The 24,162-nt window shown below is 43.5% G+C and overlaps 1 protein-coding gene across 21 annotated transcripts in view; it reads right to left on the bottom strand.

Moving 5' to 3' along the window:
- The window catches only part of FKBP15 (FKBP prolyl isomerase family member 15), a 71,397-nt gene that overhangs the window by 43,029 nt on the left and 4,206 nt on the right, over positions 1 to 24,162 (bottom strand). For 9 of the 21 annotated variants that reach the window (XR_010593654.1, XM_065572445.1, XM_065572447.1 and 6 more), the window contains exons 2-7: positions 19,576 to 19,688; positions 7,854 to 7,944; positions 7,123 to 7,192; positions 5,020 to 5,094; positions 2,343 to 2,441; positions 1,627 to 1,776 (exon numbers count right to left, since the gene is read on the bottom strand). Coding sequence is in view for 20 of the 21 variants with exons in the window: in XM_065572445.1 (XP_065428517.1) it covers positions 1,627 to 1,776; positions 2,343 to 2,441; positions 5,020 to 5,094; positions 7,123 to 7,192; positions 7,854 to 7,944; positions 19,576 to 19,688 (598 nt within the window). In the remaining variant the exon portion in view is untranslated. Of the gene's footprint in view, positions 1 to 1,626; positions 1,777 to 2,342; positions 2,442 to 3,434; positions 3,544 to 5,019; positions 5,095 to 7,122; positions 7,193 to 7,853; positions 7,945 to 19,575; positions 19,689 to 24,162 lie in introns of those variants that run through there. The other 12 variants (XM_065572446.1, XM_065572449.1, XM_065572457.1 and 9 more) reach the window with 6 other exon arrangements.

Below are 24,162 nucleotides of genomic sequence, written 5' to 3'. Positions count from 1 at the left end.
TTCCTACCATGGGGCTGATGAAGTTTGCAGTTGTAACGCAGTATTCAAACTAGGAAATAATGTGTAAAAAAAAACACACAAAAAAGCACAATGTCCTTTATTTCATAAATACCTACCACCACTTGTGTCTCTTAATGTGGTAACTTCAAAAATGAATGCTAATCAAGGGGGAGGGGGAAAAAAAAAAACAACCAAAAATGCAGCATGCCCCAAATTTCTAACCAACTGCACATTGACAGTTTTGTAGGCGTGCAGTAACTGGAGACTCAGGCTTGAAAAGCAACTTTAAGTCCTACAGCTTGGGGAAGAGTGAATCAAATTAAATGTGCTACACAGCCAGATTGCCGTAGCAATAGTACAATGGGCCCAGCCACCTGTTGCTAGCTTTGTGACCTCTGGGAGTTTACTAGACACAACTAGATTTTAACTTCTGTAAAGTGTTATACCACTGTATAATCTTAGTACTCTTAGTACCACCAGTTTAAGTGGACAGATGATAGTGTCCTACAGCAAGGAAAGGAAATTAGACCTGGATCTTCTAAACCAGGGATCAGCAACCTGTGGCACACGACCCGTCAGGGTAAGCGCCTGGTGGACCGGACAGGTTCGGCCAATCACAGCTCCCACTGGCTGTGGTTCGCCGTCCCAGGCCAATGGGGGCTACGGGAAGAGGCGCGGGCCGAGGGATGTGCTGGCCGCCCTTCCCGCAGCCCCCATTGGCCTGGGACAGCGAACCGCAGCCAGTGGGAGATGTGATTGGCCGAACCTGCGGACGCAGCAGGTAAACAAACCAGCCCAGCCCGCAAAGGACTTACCCTGATGGGCCGCGTGCCAAAGGTTGCCGATCTCTGTTCTATACAGTGGCAGAGATCATGAGCCACAGGACTATGGGAGTGTCGCATTATGCTGACATCCTAGTGACTTGCTTCCCAAAGAAGAAATGAAGTCTCCTTATTGACTATGTATCTGGATGCCTTATTGGAGGAAAAGCATTCTTCTCACATAGCATGAGAAGCTGACTTTGCAGGAACAAGAAGCTCCCAACCTCCCTCAAAGCACTTTCCTAACCAATTCATTACTAAACAAAGCAGAACTTGTGGTTTAAGAGTAACATCTTCAAACGTTCCTAAGTTTCTAGAGAAGGGAGGCTCTGATGGCAGATGTAAAGTTACACTTGATGCCCGGTCAAGACATTTTCAAAGCCAGGATGATTAGTTCTGTTTTCATGGCTCTTTTGTTAAATATCCATGTTTGATATTAAAAATAAGTCACAAGAATTTCAATCATCTTTTCCTGAACACATATGGAACCAGTTACTATCCTCACTGTTCAATACTCAAAGGAATTTATGAAGGGAATTTTCTGTAATTTTTTTACAAATCCTATGTGTAGCTCAATTCCCCCTATATTTAGCATTACTGTCCAGTGGGGGGGGGGGGGGGGGAGAGGGAGGGAAAGGAATAAGTTTGCTCTCAGGGCAAACTAAGAGACATGCATGCCTCAGAGAAAGTTGTGATGGAGAGAATACTTTGCCATCCAATGGTGTTGAGATTACAAGTCTCTTCCAATGACTTAATTTGAGAAGGGTTAATATTAACCCATTTCTAGTAGTAAAAGCCCCTTTACCTGTCCAAGCCCATTGTTTTGGAACAGCCAACCGGTATAGGCAACCTCCAGAGAGTCTCCTACTTCCAATCCCTGCCCCTCTCCAACAATGAGATCCTGGTACAGTACCGAGTCCAGTGAAGGGCTGCTGTTGCATTTGGCAATGCATAACTACAAAGGAAGTCCGAACATTAGCACCCTTTGTCTGTGGCCAGCTGCAGCAGCACAATAAATTCCACTTAGACTGAAGACAGGTAATATCAGATTTATTTCTCACTGTATCAGTAAGAAGCTAAGTGTTACTGATACACTTTACACACATGAACATTACTGATGCTTCATCTCCTTACGCAGCACTTTGCTCATATATACAATGAGAAAACCACTTCGCTCACAACAGCGTGTTGATGGGTTTAATTAACATTTTAAAACACTAACTTCTTTGGATGAAAGCGCTAGAGAAGTAGGAGTATCACAATTTGAGACATGCTATCCTGTATTCAAGTGAACCAAACAGAATGCCAACTAATCAAAGCGCAGCACATTCACATAGCTACAATATGCATTTCAGTTTTACTTTAGTGGGGAAATGAGACTGAACTGGGCTTTGATTAAGAATGCGGCTTAGCAAATTGTGAGCAACCATGATTTTTGTTTGCTGTTCTGAACATGATACAGCACCAACAGCATAGGTAGAGTTAGTGCAAGAGGGCAGTCTGCTGGCTTAAGAAGATTACCTGTTTACTGAAATCCATGGCTGCCTTTTCTGACTCGAACATGATCGACCAGTTGTGTCTCTGATCATCATAAAATGTACTGTAGTTGTTGGGCTGAACCTATGGAAAAAGAAATCAGACCCATATCAAAATTATAAATATGTGTTCAGTTCAAGCACTTGGATTTTAAAAACACACCTATTTCTAGCTTGCGGAACTTTTCCCATAAGCTCGGCTTTGTGTAAATCGAGTTTACGTAACTCGGGGAGCATCTGTACCCTGAAGAAAAATGCGTCAAAACTTGCTAAATATACGATTTACAAAGTTCTTCATATAAGCCACAGTTTCCTAAAAATCGATGCCTAAAGTTAGACTAGGAAATCTATATTTGGGCCGTTGAGTATGAGCAGCCTGAGCTTCAGAGATGCAAAACATACTTGGTTCCCACAATCAGTGGAAGCCAATAGGTGCTCAGCACTTCTGAAAAAATCAGCCCATCTCAATTTGGGTCCATAACCATGAATTTAGGAGTCTAACTTTAGGCACCCAAGTGTGACAGTTAAAAAATGAATTTCATTTTTTTAAAAATGAATCTTATGTGTATTTCTGTTTCCCTCCATACTTTACATTGCTACCCAGTAGGAGGAAAAGGATTAAGTTTGCTCTGAGGACAGACTAAGACACAGGTATGTGTGTGCACGCAGTCTAGCTGGCAGAATGGATTGAATAGGTAATTAAAAGAAGCGGCTGAAACTGACCCAAACCAACAAAGTGGACCCAAGATGACAGAGATACACCCCTCTCCCCGTGGAAGACACCCTCCCCCCACAGCAACTGAACAATCAACACTTAACACCAGGAAACCCCAGCAGGCAGGACATGTGAACTGAACTGGAGAACAAAGGGGAAGAGGTGTCAGGTGGTTGGAATAAGGGCTACCTTTTGGAGGGACATAGCAGCTCTGACCTGGGCAAAAAATGGGTACAGAGAGCCAGAGCAAGGGATAGAGTCCATCACAGCTTGGCCAGGATGGACTACAATGTAACTTCTGCCTCTTCCAGCTAATTTAAGGATTTTCAGATTGTGTGTGTGCCAGGCAACTAAAACAGTTACCTTGTTTTGAAAAGGTTGCCTGTGTCACTGTACATCTTCACTGAGAGCACTGCATCCCAAAGGGGTACACTACAAGCCTCCTGCAGGGGTCGGACTTGGCTGCAGGGAGCTATGAAGAGAGAGACAAAGATCTCTGCTGCTGTAGGCCCAGTCTTGAAGAAACTGTCTGGTCCTTGGGGCCTGATACATTAAAGGAGTCACTCCCAAGAGACTGGTTACAGGCTGGGGCATAGACCAGGGCCTGTGGATCTGTGATACCAGGTTTGAAAGTTTTGGCAATAGTTGTTAAGTCAATATTAAAACAGGACAGAATCTAGTTTAGAATTTCTTACCGAGATCCCATGCCGTCAGCACTGGCAAAACATTTTAGTAAGATCACTGCTTTGGCTCCATGTTTGTTTATAAACACCTGATATAAATCATTTTCAGTCCATGGGTAGTAAAACAAACTTGCTGAAAATGGATTATGGAGCTAAAGGGCGAGAGGAATTATTCTTAAATCAAATAAAGGGATGGAGGTGGCTTGACATCTTTCCTGCTACTTGTTACTGATAGCTATTTTTAACCTATTCAGGACACTGGTTCTCTCTGAAATTGGAGGAAAAGTTAAAAGGAAACTTTCAGAAAGGCTTGCAAAAACCTAGCAAATTCTTACCGAAAGAGAAACATGCTGTCAGATTTCACACAGAGCTCAGGCATTTTCTTGCTCTCTCTCCATCAGACACGGCATTTTTTTCCCCCATTCCCATAATCATTTAAGAAAAGTCTAGGACATACGTGAATTTGGGTTTCTCTGATCCCATTGCAAGTGTACAAGAAAAGCAAAGCAATGTAATTTGGTCTGTAAAATGAGTATTATCTCCACTGTACAGTGCTGTGAGATCTACTGTTGAAAAAATTCCTTGATTTTTTATGATAGGAGGAGAAAGAATAGTTGTGCACCATGAATTCAGAATGTTGTATTTTACAAAACATGAATGAGGGCTTGTCTACAATAGCTCTCCCGTTGACTCCTGTACTCTACCTGATCGAGAAGAGTAAGGGAAGTCGATGTGAGTGTGGAGCCCGCGGTAAGCAGATCTAAGCTATATCGATTTGAGTTACACTATTCACATAACTCAAATTGTGTAGCTTAGATCGACTTTTCCCTTTAGTGTAGACAGGGCCTGAGTCACATGCCTTGTCTCAAAGACTTTACAATCTATAGCTAAGAGGACAAAATTTCAGGAGAGGGAAGGTGACAATTCCTAGCTGCTATACAGAGTACAGTGTACCAGAAGCTTAAGGGCAGGTCTACACTTAAAACATTGCAGCGGCACTGCTCTAGTGATTCAGTGAAGATGCTACTATGTCAGTGAGAGAGCTTCTTCTGTTGGCATAGTTAATCCACCTCCCCGAGAGGTGGTAGCTAGGCTGATGGGAGAAGCCTGCCTGTTGACATAGTGCTGCCTACACTGGGCTTTCCCCCCACCCCACCCCTGAACTACATAGTTATACCAATGTAAATTTGTAGTGTAGACCAGGTTTAAGTGAAGACAAACCCATATGACTACCGAAAAAGAGATTTTCTAATGCAGAGTCTTACCGTGAGCACAAACCCTGGATGGATCCTGGCAACCGTGACCTGCTGCTGCTGATTGATATAAAGGAGAATCTTGTACTTGATTCCACAGGAGGGAGGGAGGGAGGAGGAGGAAACAAAAAAACAAACAAAATTAACCTCCACACATCTGTGAAATTCTGGTGTGCACTATGAGAGATACAGTAGCATTCGGGCCATAGTTTGTCTGCCAAATGCACCAGCAGTAGGTGAATTCAAAGCAATGAAGTTTAACTGCTGAAATGTAAATAGCAGGTTGTACTGTACTCCGCATGAATCTATGCGCTTCTGTATTAGAGCATGCGCAGTATGTGCGTATACTTTCAACACTTTTCCATACACACGTACTTGGCCTGGAGAGTCACCTCACAACTCTTAAATATTCATTTGCTGAAGCACCTTGCTTTGATTACACCAAATCAGCTTTGATTCTTGTTTTGTATTCTGCTTCCTCCTATTCTGCAGTCTAACAGCACAGCTATAAGGGTGGCGAGCTGTCTAGAGGACCTGTGGTCAGGTCACAGTCTACTCTAGATGTTGTGTGGCCTAGTAGACAGAGCACTAGACTGGAATTCAGGAGACCTGGGTTCTATTCCCAACCCTATCATTGACCTGCAGGGTGACCATAGGCAAGTAATTTCACCTTCAGAAGTCAGACTAGATTGGGGTAATCAATTATTTTTTTGTCAAGGTCCAAATTTTTTGGTCAAGGTATAGTCAAGATCCAGACTCCAGAGAAAACAAACAACAAAATAAAAAGATTTTTGGGTCCATTCAAAAGCTTATGGCAGTCCGGATTTGGCCCGTGGTCTGCCCATTATCTACCCCTGGACAAGATGATCACAATAGTTCCATCTGACCTTAGTACATATGAACCCTTCAGCTGATAAGACTACTTATATGCAAGGGATATGGTAAAGGATGGGTGTTCAACTATAACTTTTATATTTCTTGATTTTTGAGAGATTAACCATGCAGCCATAGTTTTGCATTAAAAGTCTGACATTAATTTCCCAGGTTTTTGTTCACTAAAAGATGAAAAGATCTCCTCAATTCTCGAATGGATCAGGTAGCAAAGGCCAGCAGCTATCTAGCAATATTAAGTACACTCATCACTGGTTTACTGAACAATAGTTAAACAAAGGTTAACAAGTTTCAGAGTAGCAGCTGTGTTAGTCTGTATCCTCAAAAAGAACAGGAGTACTTGTGGCACCTTAGAGACTAACAAATTTATAAGAGCATAAGCTTTCGTGGGCTACAACCCACTTCTTCGGATGCATCCGAAGAAGTGGGTTGTAGCCCACGAAAGCTTATGCTCTAATAAATTTGTTAGTCTCTAAGGTGCCACAAGTACTCCTGTTCTTTTTAAAGGTTAACAAGTATTAGTAGTGCATGCAAAGCACGCAGTTGCATACCTGTGCACATAAATTCCTTTATGAAAGCACAATTTGAGAGAGCCTTAAAGGTAGTATAAGCACCTCCCTTTCATGCTTGGCCAGCCCTCCACTTCCCTGTTCACCCGAGAATTTTTGGGGGGAGAAAGTATAAAAAGGTCAAGTAGAGCATAATGCATATCAATTTGTTTACATGAACTCAGTTATAAGGGATATGCATAGGTATTTGCTAATGGATCTGAGATCAGGTTCACAGTTTGAAAGCATCCGAACGAATACCAAAATAGCTTTTGCATAAAAAGACTGCAATGGTTCCATTCTATATGCATCCGAAGAAGTGGGCTGTAGTCCACGAAAGCTTATGCTCTAATAAATTTGTTAGTCTCTAAGGTGCCACAAGTACTCCTGTTCTTCTTTTTGCAATGGAACAGACATTCCACCTTCTCTAATGTGTTTCAGTCTCAGGTGGGAAAATATCTTTACAATAGCCTTGCTGAATGCTCAGAGAACAGGTGCAGCTACAAAAGTAGTTGGTGGCTCAGCACCTGAGCTACAAGAAACTTAACAGGGCTGGAAATCACCAAACAGGAATGGCACTAAAAATGATAACATTAAAAATGAGAAGCAATTCAGCTTTGAACAAGATGTGCTTTTAGTATAGGAGTATGTTAAAGAGAAATGCAGCTTCTCTCACCTCTTTGGTAGCATGGCTCCCCACCACAGCTGCTCCATACTTGCCTTGCTTCACATACTGCCCATTTGTGCTAAAGGGCAAAGTAAGATAGTCAGCTGCAAATCCATTCCTTCTTCACATTTCTTTGGTGTTTATGAGGAGCTTTTCACTTTGAAATCCAAGGGCCACTTCCTATAGGCTTCTATGTCAGACTGACGTCTCCTTAACTTAGTAGAGCTAAATCTTTTTAGCTTGCCCAAAAAAGTCATAGGGAACTTAAATTCTGGTGTTTTTTTTAAACTTGAGTGATCTTTCCACAGCAGAACAGACAGACAGACAACGTGTATAGTTTTGGTACTAGGTTCCCCCCTTCGGTTTTCCAGGGGGTGAATTTAGCATTGATAAAGAGGATCTGACTGAATTGGTCACAAACAGTGCAAGAATCCCCCTACTGCTCCTCAATCAAAACATGCAACACCCCTCACTGTTTAAGTCCTGGGCTTCCCAGACATCAGGCAATGGACCATGTATTCCTAACCTGCAGAACACAGATGTTCCATTCATAGGCTTTTTTGACCCAAGAATTGTACCAAGTCATGTGGCATTTGTGTAACGGGGATACAGACATAAAAATCCCTTTCCCCGCCCAAAAATATTTTCCGCTTGTGATAAAATTTTAAAATTGGAGTCCAGGTCTCTAGCAATGAAAGGCCAGTGCAGGAACTCTCAGCTCTGCCTACTATGGTACTTACTATCGAAAGGCATGAACTGCTGCGGCGACAAATACCGATGGGGCTGCTGAAGCCGCTGTGGTTGTAGGCATCTTCTGGGCTGGCTGACCTGCTGAAAAATAAACCGGAGTGAGAAATGACAGCAGTGGAACTTTTTTCACAATTGGAATTGACCAGCATGCTTAAAAATACAGTAGTGTTAAATTTAAGATTGCATTGATTTGTCTGCTGTAGACAGTTTATCAAAAGAACAGCAAGGTGGATGTAGACTGACCCAGATGGTGAATCCATTTTTGTATTTACCTAGAACTAGTCCCTACCAATGCAAAGAACCAAAATTCAGAAGAGAAACAGGAGTCTGTGAGAGCTGTTCTTTGCCCAACAGCTGCTACTAGTGCAACTAGAGTTGTTTAGGGTTACCATATTTTGAGTGTCCAAAAAGAGGACACTCCACAGGGCCCCGGCCCTGCCCCCAGCCCCGCCCATGCCCCCGCCCCAACTCCACCCCTTCCCCAAAGTACCCGCCCCAACTCCGCCCCCTCCCCTGCTTCCCGCGAACATTTGATTCGCGGGAAGCCTGAAGCAGGCAGCAGGTAAGCTGGGGGGAGGAGGGTGGGGGGGGAGGCGCGGCCCAGTCTGGCCCCCCAACCGAGCGGCTCCCTCCGGCGGCCGGCCCTGGCCCCAGCCAGAGCGTCTCCAGCCTGGCTCGGCTCAACTTGGGCCCTGGGGTGCCAGCCCCGGGCCAGCCCCCGGCTGAGCACCCCCAGGCCAGCACCGCCGGCCCCGCACCCCCGGGCCAGCCCCCGGCCGAGCACCCAGCGGCGCCGGCCCCTCCCTATTTTCCCGAACATGTTCAGCTTTTTGGGATTTCCCCCTGGATGGGGATTTGAGGCCCAAAAATCCGGACATGTCCGGGAAAATCCGGACGTATGGTAACCCTAGAGTTGTTGCAAAGCTGTCATTGCAGCAAATCTCAAATGGAGGGTGAAAGGGGACAGCAACTGACAGGATCATTGGGATAGCCATCATTATGGTTTTACCCAGGTAATAGATAATCCAACCAAAAGGTCACTGTTCAACAGTATTCCATTTCCCAAACAAGCCAAGGAAACTACCAAGGCTGAAGTTCAATCCTTAGTTTACTTAGAGTTTAGAATAGAACAGAGTCCCTTGCTTGGGGCTTGTCTGTAAGCAGACTGTGTGCAGCAAGCCAGGGTGTAAATCTACAGTGCACCAGCCTGCTGTGCACTAAATGTCCATGTGGACCCTACTACTGTACACTAGGAGTTTCTAGTGCACGTTGACCTACTGCTGTTTAACAGTGTAATAGGTCAATTCTAGTGCGCAATAGCAGAGTCCACATAATCACTTTATGTGCAGCAGGCTGAGGTGCTCTAGATACATGCTGCAACTTACCATGCACTAAGTCTCCATACAGACAAGCCCTAAGACAAGGGACCCTGTTCCATGCTGAACTCTCACTTACTCAGCGGTAAGATGAAGGTAAAATTTGTTCACGTTTTGTGAAGAGCTTTGGGTGAAATACTAGAGAAATGCTATGTACTGATCAAAAGGGAAAACATGCCTACTGACATCTCAAGAGATCTGTGGTCTGTTCCAATCACAACAGTGATAGTTCCCAACAGCAGCAACTGAATCCTTTACTTTGCATTTTTACACACCCTGAGCAGTTGTTTTACTATTCATACTGTACAGTGAAGTACAGACTGTAATGTACTGCATAATTTGAAAAACTGCTTGCCAACACAAACACACACACACACACAGAAAATCATACAAGCATTGTGCATCATAAAATGAATATTGATGGCAAATACCTCCCTGCCATCTTACATGTACTGTAGAAGGAACAATAGATTGAAGAAATTATGGATGCCAGATACAGTACATCAGGTCAGGCAAGTTTTGTTTTGTTACTTGAAGGGACTTAACACAAAAAACATTCCTGAAGTTATTTAGGTGCTGCTGTATTAATTAAGATGGAATACATGTGGGCTAAAGGTGTTATCATAAGGCAATCACAGGCCAACATTAAACAAGGTTCAAGGTTTGGTTTACAGAGACCTCAGCCTGCTTAGTAGGCAAACAATTAAAATCCTTTTATTAAAGATACAGAAAAGGAAAAAGTTGAAGCATTTGAAAAGTACTAATTAAGGCTTTCATTTTAACAACATCCCTTGTTCCCTTTTCCTTCTAAAAATCTCTCTCCAGCTAAAGGAAAACACACTTGTTTGACAGTCTGTTAGTTGGTATTAAAGATGGAATAACTGTCCTTTGGAGGAAAAGAGAAGTTAGTTGAGATGGACTGGAGCTGTTGTTCTTAAGGTCGATTTTTTTTTCTTTTTAGGAAATGGAACACACCAGGAGGGGAAAGAAAAGAGAAAATGCAGCTTCTATCTCTGGTGAGGACTCTCACTTGCAGCCTCAAAGCTGGATGTTGCAGTTATGTTCCTAAAAAATGCGACTTTAAGCGAAATGATATTAAGCGAATCCAATTTCCCCATAAGAATTAATGTAAATAGGTGGGGTTAGGTTCCAGGACAAAAGACTATTATATATCACACACACACACAAAGTTTTAAACAAATAATTTAATACTGGTACACAGCAATGATTGCGAACCTTGGTTGAGATGGTGAAGTCAGAGGGTGTGATATTTCCCAGGGAATGCCTTACTGCTAAATGATGAACAAGCAATCAGCTGAGCCCTCAAGGGTCAACTGGTTGTTAATGTAGCCTCACAATCTACAAGGCAGCACGAATGGAGGGAGGGGAGACAGCATGACAGACAGACACACACACCGTGTGTGTGTGTGCGTGTGTGTGCGCATTGCCCCTTTAAGAACGCTGACCCTACTCTAAGTACACTGCTTTTTTAAGTAGATCAGCAAGTTGAGACAGAAGCTGCTGCCAGGATGCTCCCTCTGTCCTGATCCCTGTTGTGTCTGTCCCTCCCGCTCTATGAAGATGGGGTAAGTGGGGTGCAGGAGCCGGGGGGAGGGGGACAACCTGACATTAGCTCCCCTCGTCCCCTCCCCACCTGCGCAGCAAGCAGGAGACTCGGGGGAGCAGCTTCAAGGCAGAGGGCAGGAGTAGCACATGGCAGTGAGGGGGGTAGGGAGGGGGGGAGAAGGGAAGGACAGCTGAACTGCTGGCAGCAATTGATAGCTTGCTGGGTGGCTGCCGGAAAGAGAACTTAGAGGAACGGGGAGCTGATATGGGGGCTGCCAGTCCTTCCTGGTTCCAAGCCCCCACCAGCTTGCTCCAACGGGCTGCTCTTCCTGCAAGCAGTGTACAAAGCCAGTGGCTGCCAAAGGATGTTATAAGGGAGCATTGCACAACTTTAAATGAGCATGTTCTTTAATAGGTCAGCAACATAACAAAACAACATTAACTGGGATGACTTTAAGTGAGGAGTTACTGTTCAGGTCAATCACATGATTTGATGAGCTACTCAAAGACTTGATAAACTTTGGGGTGTTTAGAGCACTGCCTTTCATTCCCTCTCTGGTCACAAGCTAACAGCAGTGTCACAAAATATTCAGTCTTAACTGGCTAAACCAGACTCATTAGACAGAAGAAAAAAGTAGAGGGATAGGAAAGACAATAAATAAGGGGGGGGGGGGAGCGGGGGAGTCTCTCACATCCCAGGGTTTTTTTGGATTCCAGCCCGTGGAGGTCGCAATGCCATCTGGCTCCTTCTCTCTTTTGGGCCAGTCTAGTCAGGACAACTTTCAGGATCAGTTGGCAGTCATGAGGGTGAAGCTTGCTGCAATAGCTAATTTTTCTTCCCAAAGTCTCTTTATGGAACCAGAAAGGGAGCGATGGGTGGAATAGCCCATCCTTTTATTTTATCCACCAATTGGGCCTAGTTTCCAATACACCAATTTCAGTTCACTAATTTATGGTTCCACACTTTTCTTGTCTACCTACCTAGCATAATCTTAACACAGTAGAACTTTTTGTTTGGACTAATTCAGACAGTTGCAGTGGCACAGGAGCCAGCAAACAGAGCTGTAAACAGGGGAGTTTGAGAGGGAGTTTGCAAGGGAAGTTTTTTGGGGGAAGACTGGGAGAACTAGGCAGAGGAACAGATAGGCTAGTGAAGGGAGTGTGTGGTGTTTTGGCAGTGTTGTGGTGCTCGTTGCGGGTTTGTTTTGCTGTGGGTGGTAGTATTTTGGTTTGGTTTGTGTTTCCTGGATTAACAGGACTTAGGTGGGAAGGCTATGACCGATACAGAGGCAGCAGTGGTAGTGACCCAAGCAGTGGAGGACATAATGAAGCTGACCGGATGTGGAAGCTGCGGTATGTACATGATCTTGAAGGGGGTATCTGAAAAGACTTTCGTCTGCAAGAACTGCCACCTGATAGAGCTGATGGAAGAAAAGATCCGAGGATTGGAGATGCAGGTGGAAACTCTGGTTGAGTTTAGAAGGGAGTTCAAGCAGATGATGGAGCAAAGACATGAGTAGTCTGAAGGGAAAAGCTCAGACTTGCAGATGGAAGCAGGACCAAAGAACTCTGAGAGGAGACTGTTGGGTGAAGAAAATGGACAGTGGAAGCATGTGACTAAGAGAACCAGGCAGAGGAAAAGTCGGGCCAGTGACGGAGAAATAGAGCTCAGGAACAGGTTTGCAGAGTTGGAAAATGAAGAAGGGGTACAACAGGTGGTCACTGAAGGTGAGAGGGCAAGGAAGAAGAGAAGAGCAGCTAGTCCTATAGGAAAAGGGGAAGAGTCAATGGAGATAACGCCAAATATGAGCCCCAGGAGGATACAGGATGGGTTGCAGAGGATTGCAAGGGAGAATAGGAACCGAGAGGACTTGCAGCCAGAGGGAACAGGGGATAGACCGGAGAATCACACCATCACCAGGAAAAGGCAGGTCGACATGATTGGGGACTCCTTACTGGGGAAAAATAGACAGGCCTTGTAACCACAGCAGATCCAGAGAACAGAAGAGTGTGCTATCTGCCAGGTGCTAAGATATAGGATGTGGACCTGAGGCTGAAGAGGATCCTAACGGGAGTGGGAAAGAATCCCCGGACAGTCCTTCATGTGGGAACAAATGATACGGCTAGATTCTCACTGGAACGTATCAGGCTGGAGAAGACGTTTATGGAAATCAAGGCTCAGGTGATCTTCAGTGGGATTCTATCTGTTCCTAGAGAAAGGCAACAAAGGTGTGACAAGATTATGATGATCAACAGATGGCTCAGGCAGCGGTGTTATAAGGAGGGCTTTGGAATGCATGGCCGCTAGGAGGCATTCATGGACAGAGGATTGTTCTCTTGGGATGGACTTAACCTGAGTAAGGAGGGAAATAGACTTCTAGGATGGAGGCTGGCACAACTGATTAAGAGAGCTTTAAACTAGGAATTTGGGGGAGATGGTTGGGAGATGACCAGGTAATCGCCATGCCGGATTTTAACATTGAGAGGGAAGAAAACGAAGTAAGAAAGGATACAGCCATGGGTAGGAGAATGGACAAAAGGAGGAAGGGTACTGTAGATTCTAGTCTATTAGGGAATACTGGCGGTAGAATGTCCGTGCCTAATCAGGTAAAGAATGTGAGCGAGGCTAAACAGCAAAAATTAAGATGTTTGTACTCCAATGCGAGGAACCTAGGTAACAAAATGGAGTAACTAGAGCTACTAGTGCAGGAAGTGAAACCAGATATTGTAGGGATAACAGAAACATGGTGGAATAGTAGTCATGACTAGAGTACAGGTATTGAAGGGTATGTGCTGTTTAGGAAAGACAGAAATAAAGGTAAAGGTGGTGGAGTAGCATTGTATAGCAATGATGCAATAGACTATAAAGAAATAAGAAGTGATGGAATGGATAAGAGAGTCTGTCTGGGCAAAAATGACATTGGGGAAGAAAGCTACTAGAGCCTCCCCTGGGATAGTGCTTGGGGTGTGTATAGACCGATTTGGATATGGACAGAGACCTCTTCAATATTTTTAATGAAGTAAATACTAATGGGAATTGTGTGATCATGGGAGACTTTAACTTCCCAGATATAGACTGGAGGACCAGTGCTAGTAATAATAATAGGGCTCAGATTTTCCTAGATGCGATAGCTGATGGATTCCTTCACCAAGTAGTTGCTGAACCAACAAGAGGGGATGCCATTTTAGATTTGGTTTTGGTGAGTAGTGAGGACCATTAGAAGAAATGGTTGTAGGGGACAACCTTGGTTCAAGCAATCATGAGCTACTTCAGTTCAAACTGAATGGAAGGATAAACAAAACTAGATCTGTGACTAAGGTTTTTGATTTCAAAAGGACTAACTTTAAAAAAATTAAGAAAATTAGTTAGGGAAGTGGACTGGACTGAAGAACTTGGGGATCTAAAGGCAGAGGAGGCCTGGAATTACTTCAAGTCAACGTTGCAGAAACTATCAGAAGCCTGCATCCCAAGAAAGGGGAAAAATTCATAGGCAGGAGTTGTAGACCAAGCTGGATGAGGAGGCATCTCAGAGAGGTGATTAAGGAAAAGCAGAAAGCCTACAAGGAGTGGAAGACAGGAGGGATCAGCAAGGAAAGCTACCTTATTGAGGTCAGAACATGTAAGATAAAGTGGGAAAGGCTAAAAGCCAGGTAGAGTTGGACCTTGCAAAGGAAATTAAAACAAATACACCTCTACCCCAATATAACGCCACCCGATAGAACGTAAATTCGGATATAACGTGGTAAAGCAGTGCTCCGCGGGGCGGGGCGGGGCGGGGCTGCGCACTCCGGTGTATCAAAGCAAGTTCGATAGTATGCGGTTTCACCTATAACACGTTAAGATTTTTTGGCTCCCGAAGACAGCGTTATATCGAGGTAGGGGTGTAGTAAAAGGTTCTATAGACATATAAATAAGAAGAAAACAAAGAAAGAAAAAGTGGGACCGCTAAACACTGAGGATGGAGTGGAGGTTAAGGATAATCTAGACATGGCCCAATGTCTAAACAAATATTTTGCCTCAGTCTTTAATGAGGCTAATGATGAGTTTAGGAATAATGACAGGATGACAAATGGGAATGAGACTATGGAGGTAGATATTACCACAATCGAGGTAGAAGCCAAACTCGAAGAGCTTAATGGCACTAAATCAGGGGGGCCCAGATTATCTTCATCCAAGAATATTAAAGGAACTGGCATATGAAATTGCAAGCCCATTAGCAAGAATTTTTAATGAATCTGTAAACTCAGGGGTTGTACCATATGACTGGAAAATTGCTAACGTACACCTCTACCCCAATAAAATGCGACCCGATATAACACCAATTCGGATACAATGCGGTAAAGCAGCGCTCCGGGGAGGGGCAGGGCTGCGCGCTCCGGCAGATCAAAACAAGTTTGATATAACGCGGTTTCACTTATAACGGTTAAGGACACTGAGGTCAATGGTAATTGGGACAAAATACAACATGTTTTACAAAAGGTAGGTCGTGCCAAACCAACTTGATCTCCTTCTTTGAGAAGGTAGGCAACAGATTTTTTAGACAAAGGAAACACAGTGGACCTAATTTACCTGGATTTCAGTAAGGCATTTGATACGGTTCCACATGGGGAATTATTAGTTAAATTGGAAAAGATGGGGATCAATATGAAAATTGAAAGGTGAATAAGGAACTGGTTAAAGGGGAGACTACAACGGCTCAGACTGAAAGGTAAACTGTCAGGCTGGAGGGAGGTTACTAGTGGAGTTCCTCAGGGATCGGTTTTGAGACCAATCTTATTTAATCTTTTTATTACTAACCTCGGCACGAAACGTGGGTGTGTGCTAATAAAGTTTGCAGATGACACAAAGCTGGGAGGTATTGCCAATACAGAGAAGGACCGGGATATCGTACAGGAAGACCTGGATGACCTTGTAAACTGGAGTAATAGTAATAGGATGAAATTTAATAATGAAAAGTGCAAGGTTATGCATTTAGGGATTAACAACAAGAATTTTTGTTATAAACTGGGGACACATCAGTTGGAAGTAACAGAGGAGGAGAAGGACCTCCAAGTATTGATCAAAGGATGACTATGAGTCACCAATGTGATATGGCTGTGAAAAAAGCTAATGGGTCTTGGGATGTATCAGGCGAGGTATTTTCAGTAGAGATAAAGAGGTGTTAGTACCATTATACAAGGCACTGGTGAGACCTCATCTGGAATACTGTGTGCAATTCTGGTCTCCCATGTTTAAGAAGATTAATTCAAACCGGAACAGGTATAGAGAAGGGCTACTAGGGTGACCCGAGGAATGGAAAACCTGTTTTATGAAAGGAGACTCAAAGAGCTTGGCTTGTTTAGCCTAACCAAAAGAAGGCTAAGGGGAGATATGATTGCTCTTATAAATATATCAGAGGGATAAATACCAGGGAGGGAGAGGAATTACTTAAGCTCAGTACCAATCTGGACACAAGAACAAATGGCTATAAACTGGCCATCAGAAAGTTTATACTTGAAATTAGACGAAAGTTTCTAACCATCAGAGGAGTGAAGTTCTGGAACAGCCTTCCAAGGGAAACATGGGGTGCAAAAGACATATTCAAGATTAAGCTTGATAAGTTTATGGAGGGGATGGTATGATGGGATAACCTAATTTTGGCAATTAATTGATCTTTGACTATTAGCAGCAAATATGCCCAATGGCCTGTGATGGGATGTTAGATGGGGTGGGATCTGAGTTCTACAGAGAATTCTTTCCTGGATGTCTGGCTGGTAAGTCTTGCCCACATGCTCTGGGTTTAGCTGATCACCATATTTGGGGTCAGGAAGGAATTTTCCTCCAGGGCAGATTGGCAGAGGCGCTGGAAGCTTTTCACCTTCCTCTACAGCATGTGGCACGGATCACTTGCTGGAGAATTCTCTGCACCTTGAAGTCTTTAAGCCATGATTTGAGGACTTCAAAAGTTCAGGCATAGGTTTGGGGTTTATTACAGGAGTCGGTGGGTGAGATTCTGTGGCCTGTGTTGTGCAGGAGATCAGTCTAGACGATCATAATGGTCCCTTCTGACCTTAGAATCTATGAGTCTCCCTTTCGCAACTTTTCCCATCAGTATTTGTTCTTGTAGGTTATTGTGACATCTTAGGAACTACTTTTTACAAATAAATTCACAATTAGAATAAATTTGTAGGCCCAACTATCAGTGCTTAACTTAAAGTCAATAGGCATTAGACACATTTAAATATCTGGCCTTTAGTATACACATTTTGGTCCCATCAAAAATTGAAGTGATTTAAAACAAGAACATGCACCTTTAAAAAAAAAAAAAATAATAATAATAAGCCCGCTGCTCTCTGATGAGGAAATTAGAACCTTATATTTCTGGTGGGCAGGACACTAACTTGATGTGCATGCACACCTTGATGCTCTACATGATTCAACTGATCAGGCAGAATATTGAAATATAACAAGACAGGGTTTTCTGGACCTCAAAGAGCCGAGCTCACTTTAAATACCCAGCCTAGTCAGAAGAACAAACATGACCTTCAGCATGCTCAGTGCAAAGGCACATGCATAGTAAAATGCGTGCACCTTTAATAATTCGGCTACTTCAGGCACTTTTAACGCCTCAAAACACCTTATGTTTTTACTAGCAGCTAGACAACCAATACAGATAAACTAACAGAAACAAAGCTATCCACATTTGCTATCTGGTCCAAGAAGAGGATTTCCCAACAGCAAGCTAAGCAGAATTATAGATGCCTTAAGAGTTTATAATGGAGAACGCGACACAAAGTTAGAGGGCTGCAAAGAGCCATTGAAACACAGACCTGGGCCATCTTCAAGCAGCTCATTATGTATCAGCTGACAGCAGCAATTATTGGTATTAGGCAGCATGAAGACACTGTTCTCTGGCCTAGGCCTCAATCTGCAGCAAGCAGATTTATGTATTGACAGTTCAGAACCATGCAAAGTTGTCAGGAGAAGGTGTTAAAGTTTTGGCAGTTGGTAACTGAGAAAACAGAAAATAGTCTGGCATTTCAAGATTCAAGCCTTAGCCGGATGTTTCTGGTGAACTACTCAGCAATGAAAGAGTTAACATTGAAATTTAAATTGCTGTCTTAGGCCTGGTGGGGGGGGGGAGGGGGGAGGAGGGGGAAAAAAAAACGAACTAAGTTACACAACTTCAGCTACGTGAATAACAGCTGAAGTCTACGTACTTAGATCTATTTACCGCTGTGTCTTCACTGCGGTAGGTCGTCTGCTGACGCTCCCCTGTCGACTCCACCTATGCTTCTCGCTCCGGTGGAGTACAGGAGTTGACGGGAGAGCGCTCGGTGGTCGATTTATTGAGTCTTCACTAGACGCGATAAATCAACCCCCACTGGATTGATCGCTCGAGGTAAGAGTAGACATGCTCTAAGTTTCATAGTTCCCAGGCCGTTGAGACAATTGGGGCACTTCAGAGTTGTCAGATTGAGTCTGCAGACAGCTTGAAACTATGAGACAACCTTGGATTTTTTAATTTATTTATTTTCAATGCTCTCTTTAGCACCTTGAGGACTGGAAACTTTAAGCGAGAGCTTATACTCCTGAGCACTATTTTATTGCAAGAGACTGTGGTAAATTCCAAGGTATCTTAAAATACAAAAGGCCCTGTCTACTGCTGTAGGTTATTCATTAAAAGACTAAGTTAGTTTGCTGTTAGTCTTGGCCTTAGTTCTCTTTTCTAGCCAGCAACACACATGTCTAGAAGGTTTGCTATTCACGCGTGTAACCCAGTTGTCATGGGTTCACAGGGTCTGATCTATGCCCTTGCCTGTAACCAATCCCTTGGGAGGGACCCCTTTAGTGTGACAGACTCCAAGGTTCCACACAGTTCCAGAGGGGCAGGCCCATGGCCTCCACAGCTCCAAAACTGGGCCGTTGGGTGCTTGCAATCCCTCTTAGGGGCTCCCGGAAGCCAAGACAGACAACTGTATGAGACTTGTTCTGTACCTTTTCTCAGAGCAATGCCTCTCAGTATGTATTTGCAGCAACATCAGGCAGCTGCAAATACGGGGGGGGAGGGAAAGCTCAGTGGTTTGAGCATTCGCCTGCTAAACCCAGGGTTGTGAGTTCAATCCTTGAAGGGGCCACTTAGGGATCTGGGGCAAAAATCAGTACTTGGTCCTGCTAGTGAAGGCGGGGGCTGGACTTGATGACCTTTCAAGGTCCCTTCCAGTTCTAGGAGATAGGATATCTACATTAATTTATTTTTTTAGCTTTTTCAAAACAATGTAATAATTTGTTAGTCACCTGGGATAAGGAATCTGAAAGTCCTTAGATCTACATAGAGAAGCAAAGGTTAAGACAGCAAATTCTAGGGCACTCTTGAGACATGCTGCTGTAGCAAGCATCTTTGCTTCCTTTCTGTCTCTATTCCTTTGTCTTAGCCCCACATGAGAGCCACGTGTCTGTGAGTTTAGCTCTTACCACAGCCACCTAACAGCACTGTCTCCAGCTCAGGGGCTTTGCTCTGCTTCCCTGAGAGCAGAGTAAGATGGTGAATTTCCTTCCTCTGAGGTGTTGGTTGCGAAGCGTGAATGTTCCAAGCACTGGGGTTTCCATTGTATATTCTAGATTTTCCCGTCACATGTGTAGACTTTGTTCAGTTTGTTAACACTTTGTCCCATCCCTTCTCTTCACACTCAGTGTGCATAGTGCCGCAAAGCCCAGAGGGAAACTGAGGCATGCATAAGAATAATAAAAATTGCTAGAATTCACACATTCATCACACCAGTTACTTACTCGCTGCTGCTTGGCCTTTTTTAGGCTGTTTTGGTGCTGTATATTGGAAGAATTCATTTCCATGGACTGATACTGTCTGATCCAATCCAAAGAGAGAGGCCAATCTGGCGCTGCTAAGAGAAAATAAATCATTCATTTTGTTTATGGGACAGTTTAAATTATACCAAGATAAAAGTGTCATTTGCTGTTTTAGAGACCCGTAGTTGAATTGAAATAAAATAGCTTAGTACTGACTAACTAATCACTAAATTTGGAAAAAACTGGAGTTTTAGATGCACAAATCATTTTAACTATTTGTAGTGGGGATTATAGAGAACAACCATTTTGTTATGCTTCCCCAAACCTAATACACACTCAAGATTGATTTCAGAGTGGTAGCCATGTTAGTCTGTATCCGCAAAAAGAACAAGGAGTACTTGTGGCACTTTAGAGACTAACAAATTTATTTGGGCATAAGCTTTCGTGGGCTAAAACCCACTTAATCAGATGTATAGAGTGGAACATACAGTAGGAAGATTAACAAATTATATATATATATATATAATTTGTTAGTCTCTAAGGTGCCACGAGTACTCAAGACTGAGAGAACAACAAAACTGAATTGCTCCATATAAAGATGCACACTGATATACCCCAGGGCCCTCAACTGCAGACATTTATAGACAATGGAGATACAGGAGTTAAGGATGTAAAGCATTTTTTAAACACAAGTTTTTTTAAGAAAGCAGAGAAGAGATTAAGAGCATTCCCTTTGAGTGCTAGAAACCAAACAGCAGCAATCTAGATAAAGAGAATCAGAATGAATCATAGAATATTAGGGTTGGAAGAGACCTCAGGAGGTCATCTAGTCCAATCACCTGCTCAAAGCAGGACCGATTCCCAACTAAATCATCCCAGCCAGGGCTTTGTCAAGCCGGGCCTCAAAAACCTTTAAGGATGGAGATTCCACCACTTCTCTAGGGAACCCATTCCAGTGCTTCACCACCCTCCTAGTGAAATAGTGTTTCCTAATATCCAACCTGGACCTGCCCCACTGCAACTTGAGACCATTGCTCCTTGTTCGGTCATCTGCCACCACTGAGAACAGCCGAGCGCCATCCTCTTTGGAACCCGCATTCAGGTAGTTGAAGGCTGCTATCAAATCCCCCCTCATTCTTCTCTTCTGGAGACTAAACAATCCCAGTTCCTTCAGCCTCTCCTCATAAGTCATGTGCTCCAGACCCCTAATCATTTTTGTTGCCCTCTGCTGGACTCTTTCCAATGTTTTCCACATCCTTCTTGTAGTGTAGGGGCCCAAAACTGGACACAGCATTCCAGATGAGGCCACACCAATGTCGAATACAGGGCAACGATCACGTTCCTCGATCTGCTGGCAATGCCCCTACTTATACACTGTTGACAAATATCCAGCTTCTCGTCCACTGTGATCCCTAGGTCCTTTTCTGCAGAACTGCTACCTAGCCATTCGGTCCCTAGTCTGTAGCAGTGCATGGGATTCTTCCGTCCTAAGTGCAGGACGCTGCACTTATCTTTGTTGAACCTCATCAGGTTTTTTTTTGGCCCAATCCTCTATTTTGTCTAGGTCCCTCTGTATCTGATCCCTACCCTCTAGTGTATCTACCACGTCTCCTAGTTTAGTGTCATCTACAAAATTGCTGAGAGTGCAGTCCACACTATCCTCCAGATCATTAATAAAGATATTAAACAAAACCGGCTCCAGGACCGACCCTTGGGGCACTCCGCCTGAAACCGGCTGTCAACTAGACATGGAGCCATTGATCACTACCCGTTGAGCTCGACGATCTAGCCAACTTTCTATCCACCTTACAATCCATTCATCGAGCCCATACTTCTTTAACTTGGCGGCAAGAATACTGTGGGAGACAGTATCAAAAGCTTTGCTAAAGTCAAGGAATAACACATCCACTGCTTTCCCCTCATCCACAGAGCCAGTTAGCTCATCATAGAAGGCAATTAGGTTAGTCAGGCACGACTTCCCCTTGGTGAATCCATGCTGACTGTTCCTGATCACTTTCCTCTCCTCTAAGTGTTTCATAATTGATTCCTTGAGGACCTGCTCCATGATTTTTCCAGGGACTGAGGTGAGGCTGACTGGCCTGTAGTTCCCCGGATCCTCCTCCTTCCCTTTTTTCTAGACCTCCCCCACTGCAACTTGAAACCATTGCTCCTTGTTCTGTCATCTGCCACCACTGAGAACGGCCTAGCTCCATCCTCTTTGGAACCCTGCTTCAGGTAGTTGAAGGCTATCAAATTGCCCCTCACTCTTTTTCTCTGCAGATTAAATAACCCCAGTTCCCTCAGTCTCTCCTCATAAGTCATATGCCCCAGCCCCCTTATTTTCGTTGCCCTCCGCTGGAATCTCTCCAATTTGTTCACATCCCTTCTGTAGTGGGGGGGGGGGACAAAACTGGATGCTACACTCCAGGTGTGGCCTCACCAGTGTCGAATAGAGGGGAATAATCACTTCCCTCGATCTGCTGGCAATGCTCCTACTAATACAGCTCAATATGCCATTGGCCTTCTTGGCAACAAGGGCACACTGCTAACTCATATCCAGCTTCTCATCCACTGTAACCTCCAGTTTCTTTTCAGCAAAACTGCTGCTTAGCCAGTCGGTTTCTTCCTTCCTAAGTGCAGGACTCTGCATCCCATGATTCTATGAGTTCACTGGCTAATGGCTAAAGACTGCTTACTATCGAATGGATATGATTTTATTTTTATGGTTAAGTAAATATTAGTACGATGTAATGTGAGCAACCCCTATTATTCGTAGTGTTCATCCCTAAAAAACTGTAAGAGCATACTTATTACTGTATCAAGAATTTAACGCATAGCTGCTTTCAGTCTTTGAAGACAGCCTCATTTTCAGATGTTAATGTACACCTATTACCAAACAAAACTGGTGTGCAAGAAATACCTCTTTAAAAATTAGATTTAATTAATATTAAAAATCTTGTTTTTTCTTGACTGCATTACCACTACCACCTTAGGGAACTAAGGGTGGAAGAGTGTTGATCTAATTTACTTTGCATCTTTCATACTACAGGTTTACTTTGAAGTTTCACAATTGAACTACTCTAGTCAGTTTCATTACTACTTCTCTTCCACAATGCTGCTGTGGTCTAGGCTTGCAATGCTTCCCTCCTCCAGCACATTTCATTTAGAGAAGGGGTAGGCAACCTATGGCACGGGTGCCGAAGGCGGCATGCGAGCTGATTTTCAGCGGCACTCACACTGCCCAGGTCCTGGCCACCAGTCTGGGGGGCTCTGCATTTTAATTTAATTTTAAATGAAGCTTCTTAAACATTTTAAAAGCCTTATTTACTTTACATACAACAATAGTTTAGTTATACATTATAGACTTATAGAAAGAGATCTTCTAAAAATGTTAAAATGTATTACTGGCAGGCGAAACCTTAAATTAGAGTGAATAAATGAAGACTCGGCACACTACTTCTGAAAGATTGCCAACCCCTGATTTAGAGTTTACATCTGACATCTCAATTGTATGAATGAAAGCCTTACATACTTTAAGTCTGTTTCCTGCTCCTTGGGGGTGTGTGTGTGTGTGTGTGTGGGGGGGGGGCGAAATCTATCAAAGCAAGGAAACTTCATGATTTAATGTATTTTAATGTGTACTTTGGTATTGTGATGCACAGTTTAAGAAACATAGGAACAAAGGGTGTTTAGGAGCACAGTCCAGCAAACTATAAAATGTACAGCCTTGATAACTTTTTACATCAGAGAAAAGGCAAAAAGATATTTTTTCCTGCCCAAGTAACATCCAGCAATAAAATTAGAATTTTAATGAATTCTTCGACACCACTCCTGCCCTAAAAGTTCAATTCTTTTCTTTTTCTTTTTATCACATTCATATTCTTTGATTCTAAGGGCAGAAGGAACCATTGTGATAATCTAATCTGACCTGCATAGCATAGGCCAGAGAAGTTCCCCCAAAATAATTTTGAACCAGAGCAGATCTTCTAGAAAAGCACCCAATCTTGATTTAAAAACTGCCACCTTATTTCCTGTTTGAATTTGTCTAGTTTCTACTTCCAGCCACTGGCTCTTTATAACGTTATCTGCTGTATTAAAGAGCTCATTATCAAATATTTGTTCCCCACACAGAGACTTATAGACTGCAACCAACCTTCTATTATTAAGCTGAACAGATTGAGAACTTGAGTCTATTACTAAGGTCAAGAAGATTTGGCTTATACTGTAACTTTATTTCATATTGCATTTTAGAGAGAAAACATTGCTAGACTTCCTTCATTTTAGTGAACTTCCATATTAAATGGATAATAGAAAAAAAAAGAGCTATTAGTCCATTATGAGATCAGAAACTCAAAAGGCTTGTTCTGAATTGCAACTGAGAGTGTGGTATTATGGCTGAGGTTCAGTTTTAAGTACAGATTGTGAGGTTTCAGCTACCACCAAGGCCTTGGCTACACTTGCAGCTGTACAGCGCTGTGAGGTAAACCTGTCTTCGTACAGCTGAGTAGGGAAAGCGCTGCAGTCTGTCCACACTGACAGCTGACAGCGCCGTGGTGTGGCCACACTTGC

The sequence above is a fragment of the Chrysemys picta genome, chromosome 18 (genome assembly GCF_011386835.1).
Source record: "Chrysemys picta bellii isolate R12L10 chromosome 18, ASM1138683v2, whole genome shotgun sequence".
NCBI classification, from domain to species: Eukaryota; Metazoa; Chordata; order Testudines; family Emydidae; genus Chrysemys; species Chrysemys picta.
This window is presented reverse-complemented; position numbering and strand designations above follow the sequence as displayed.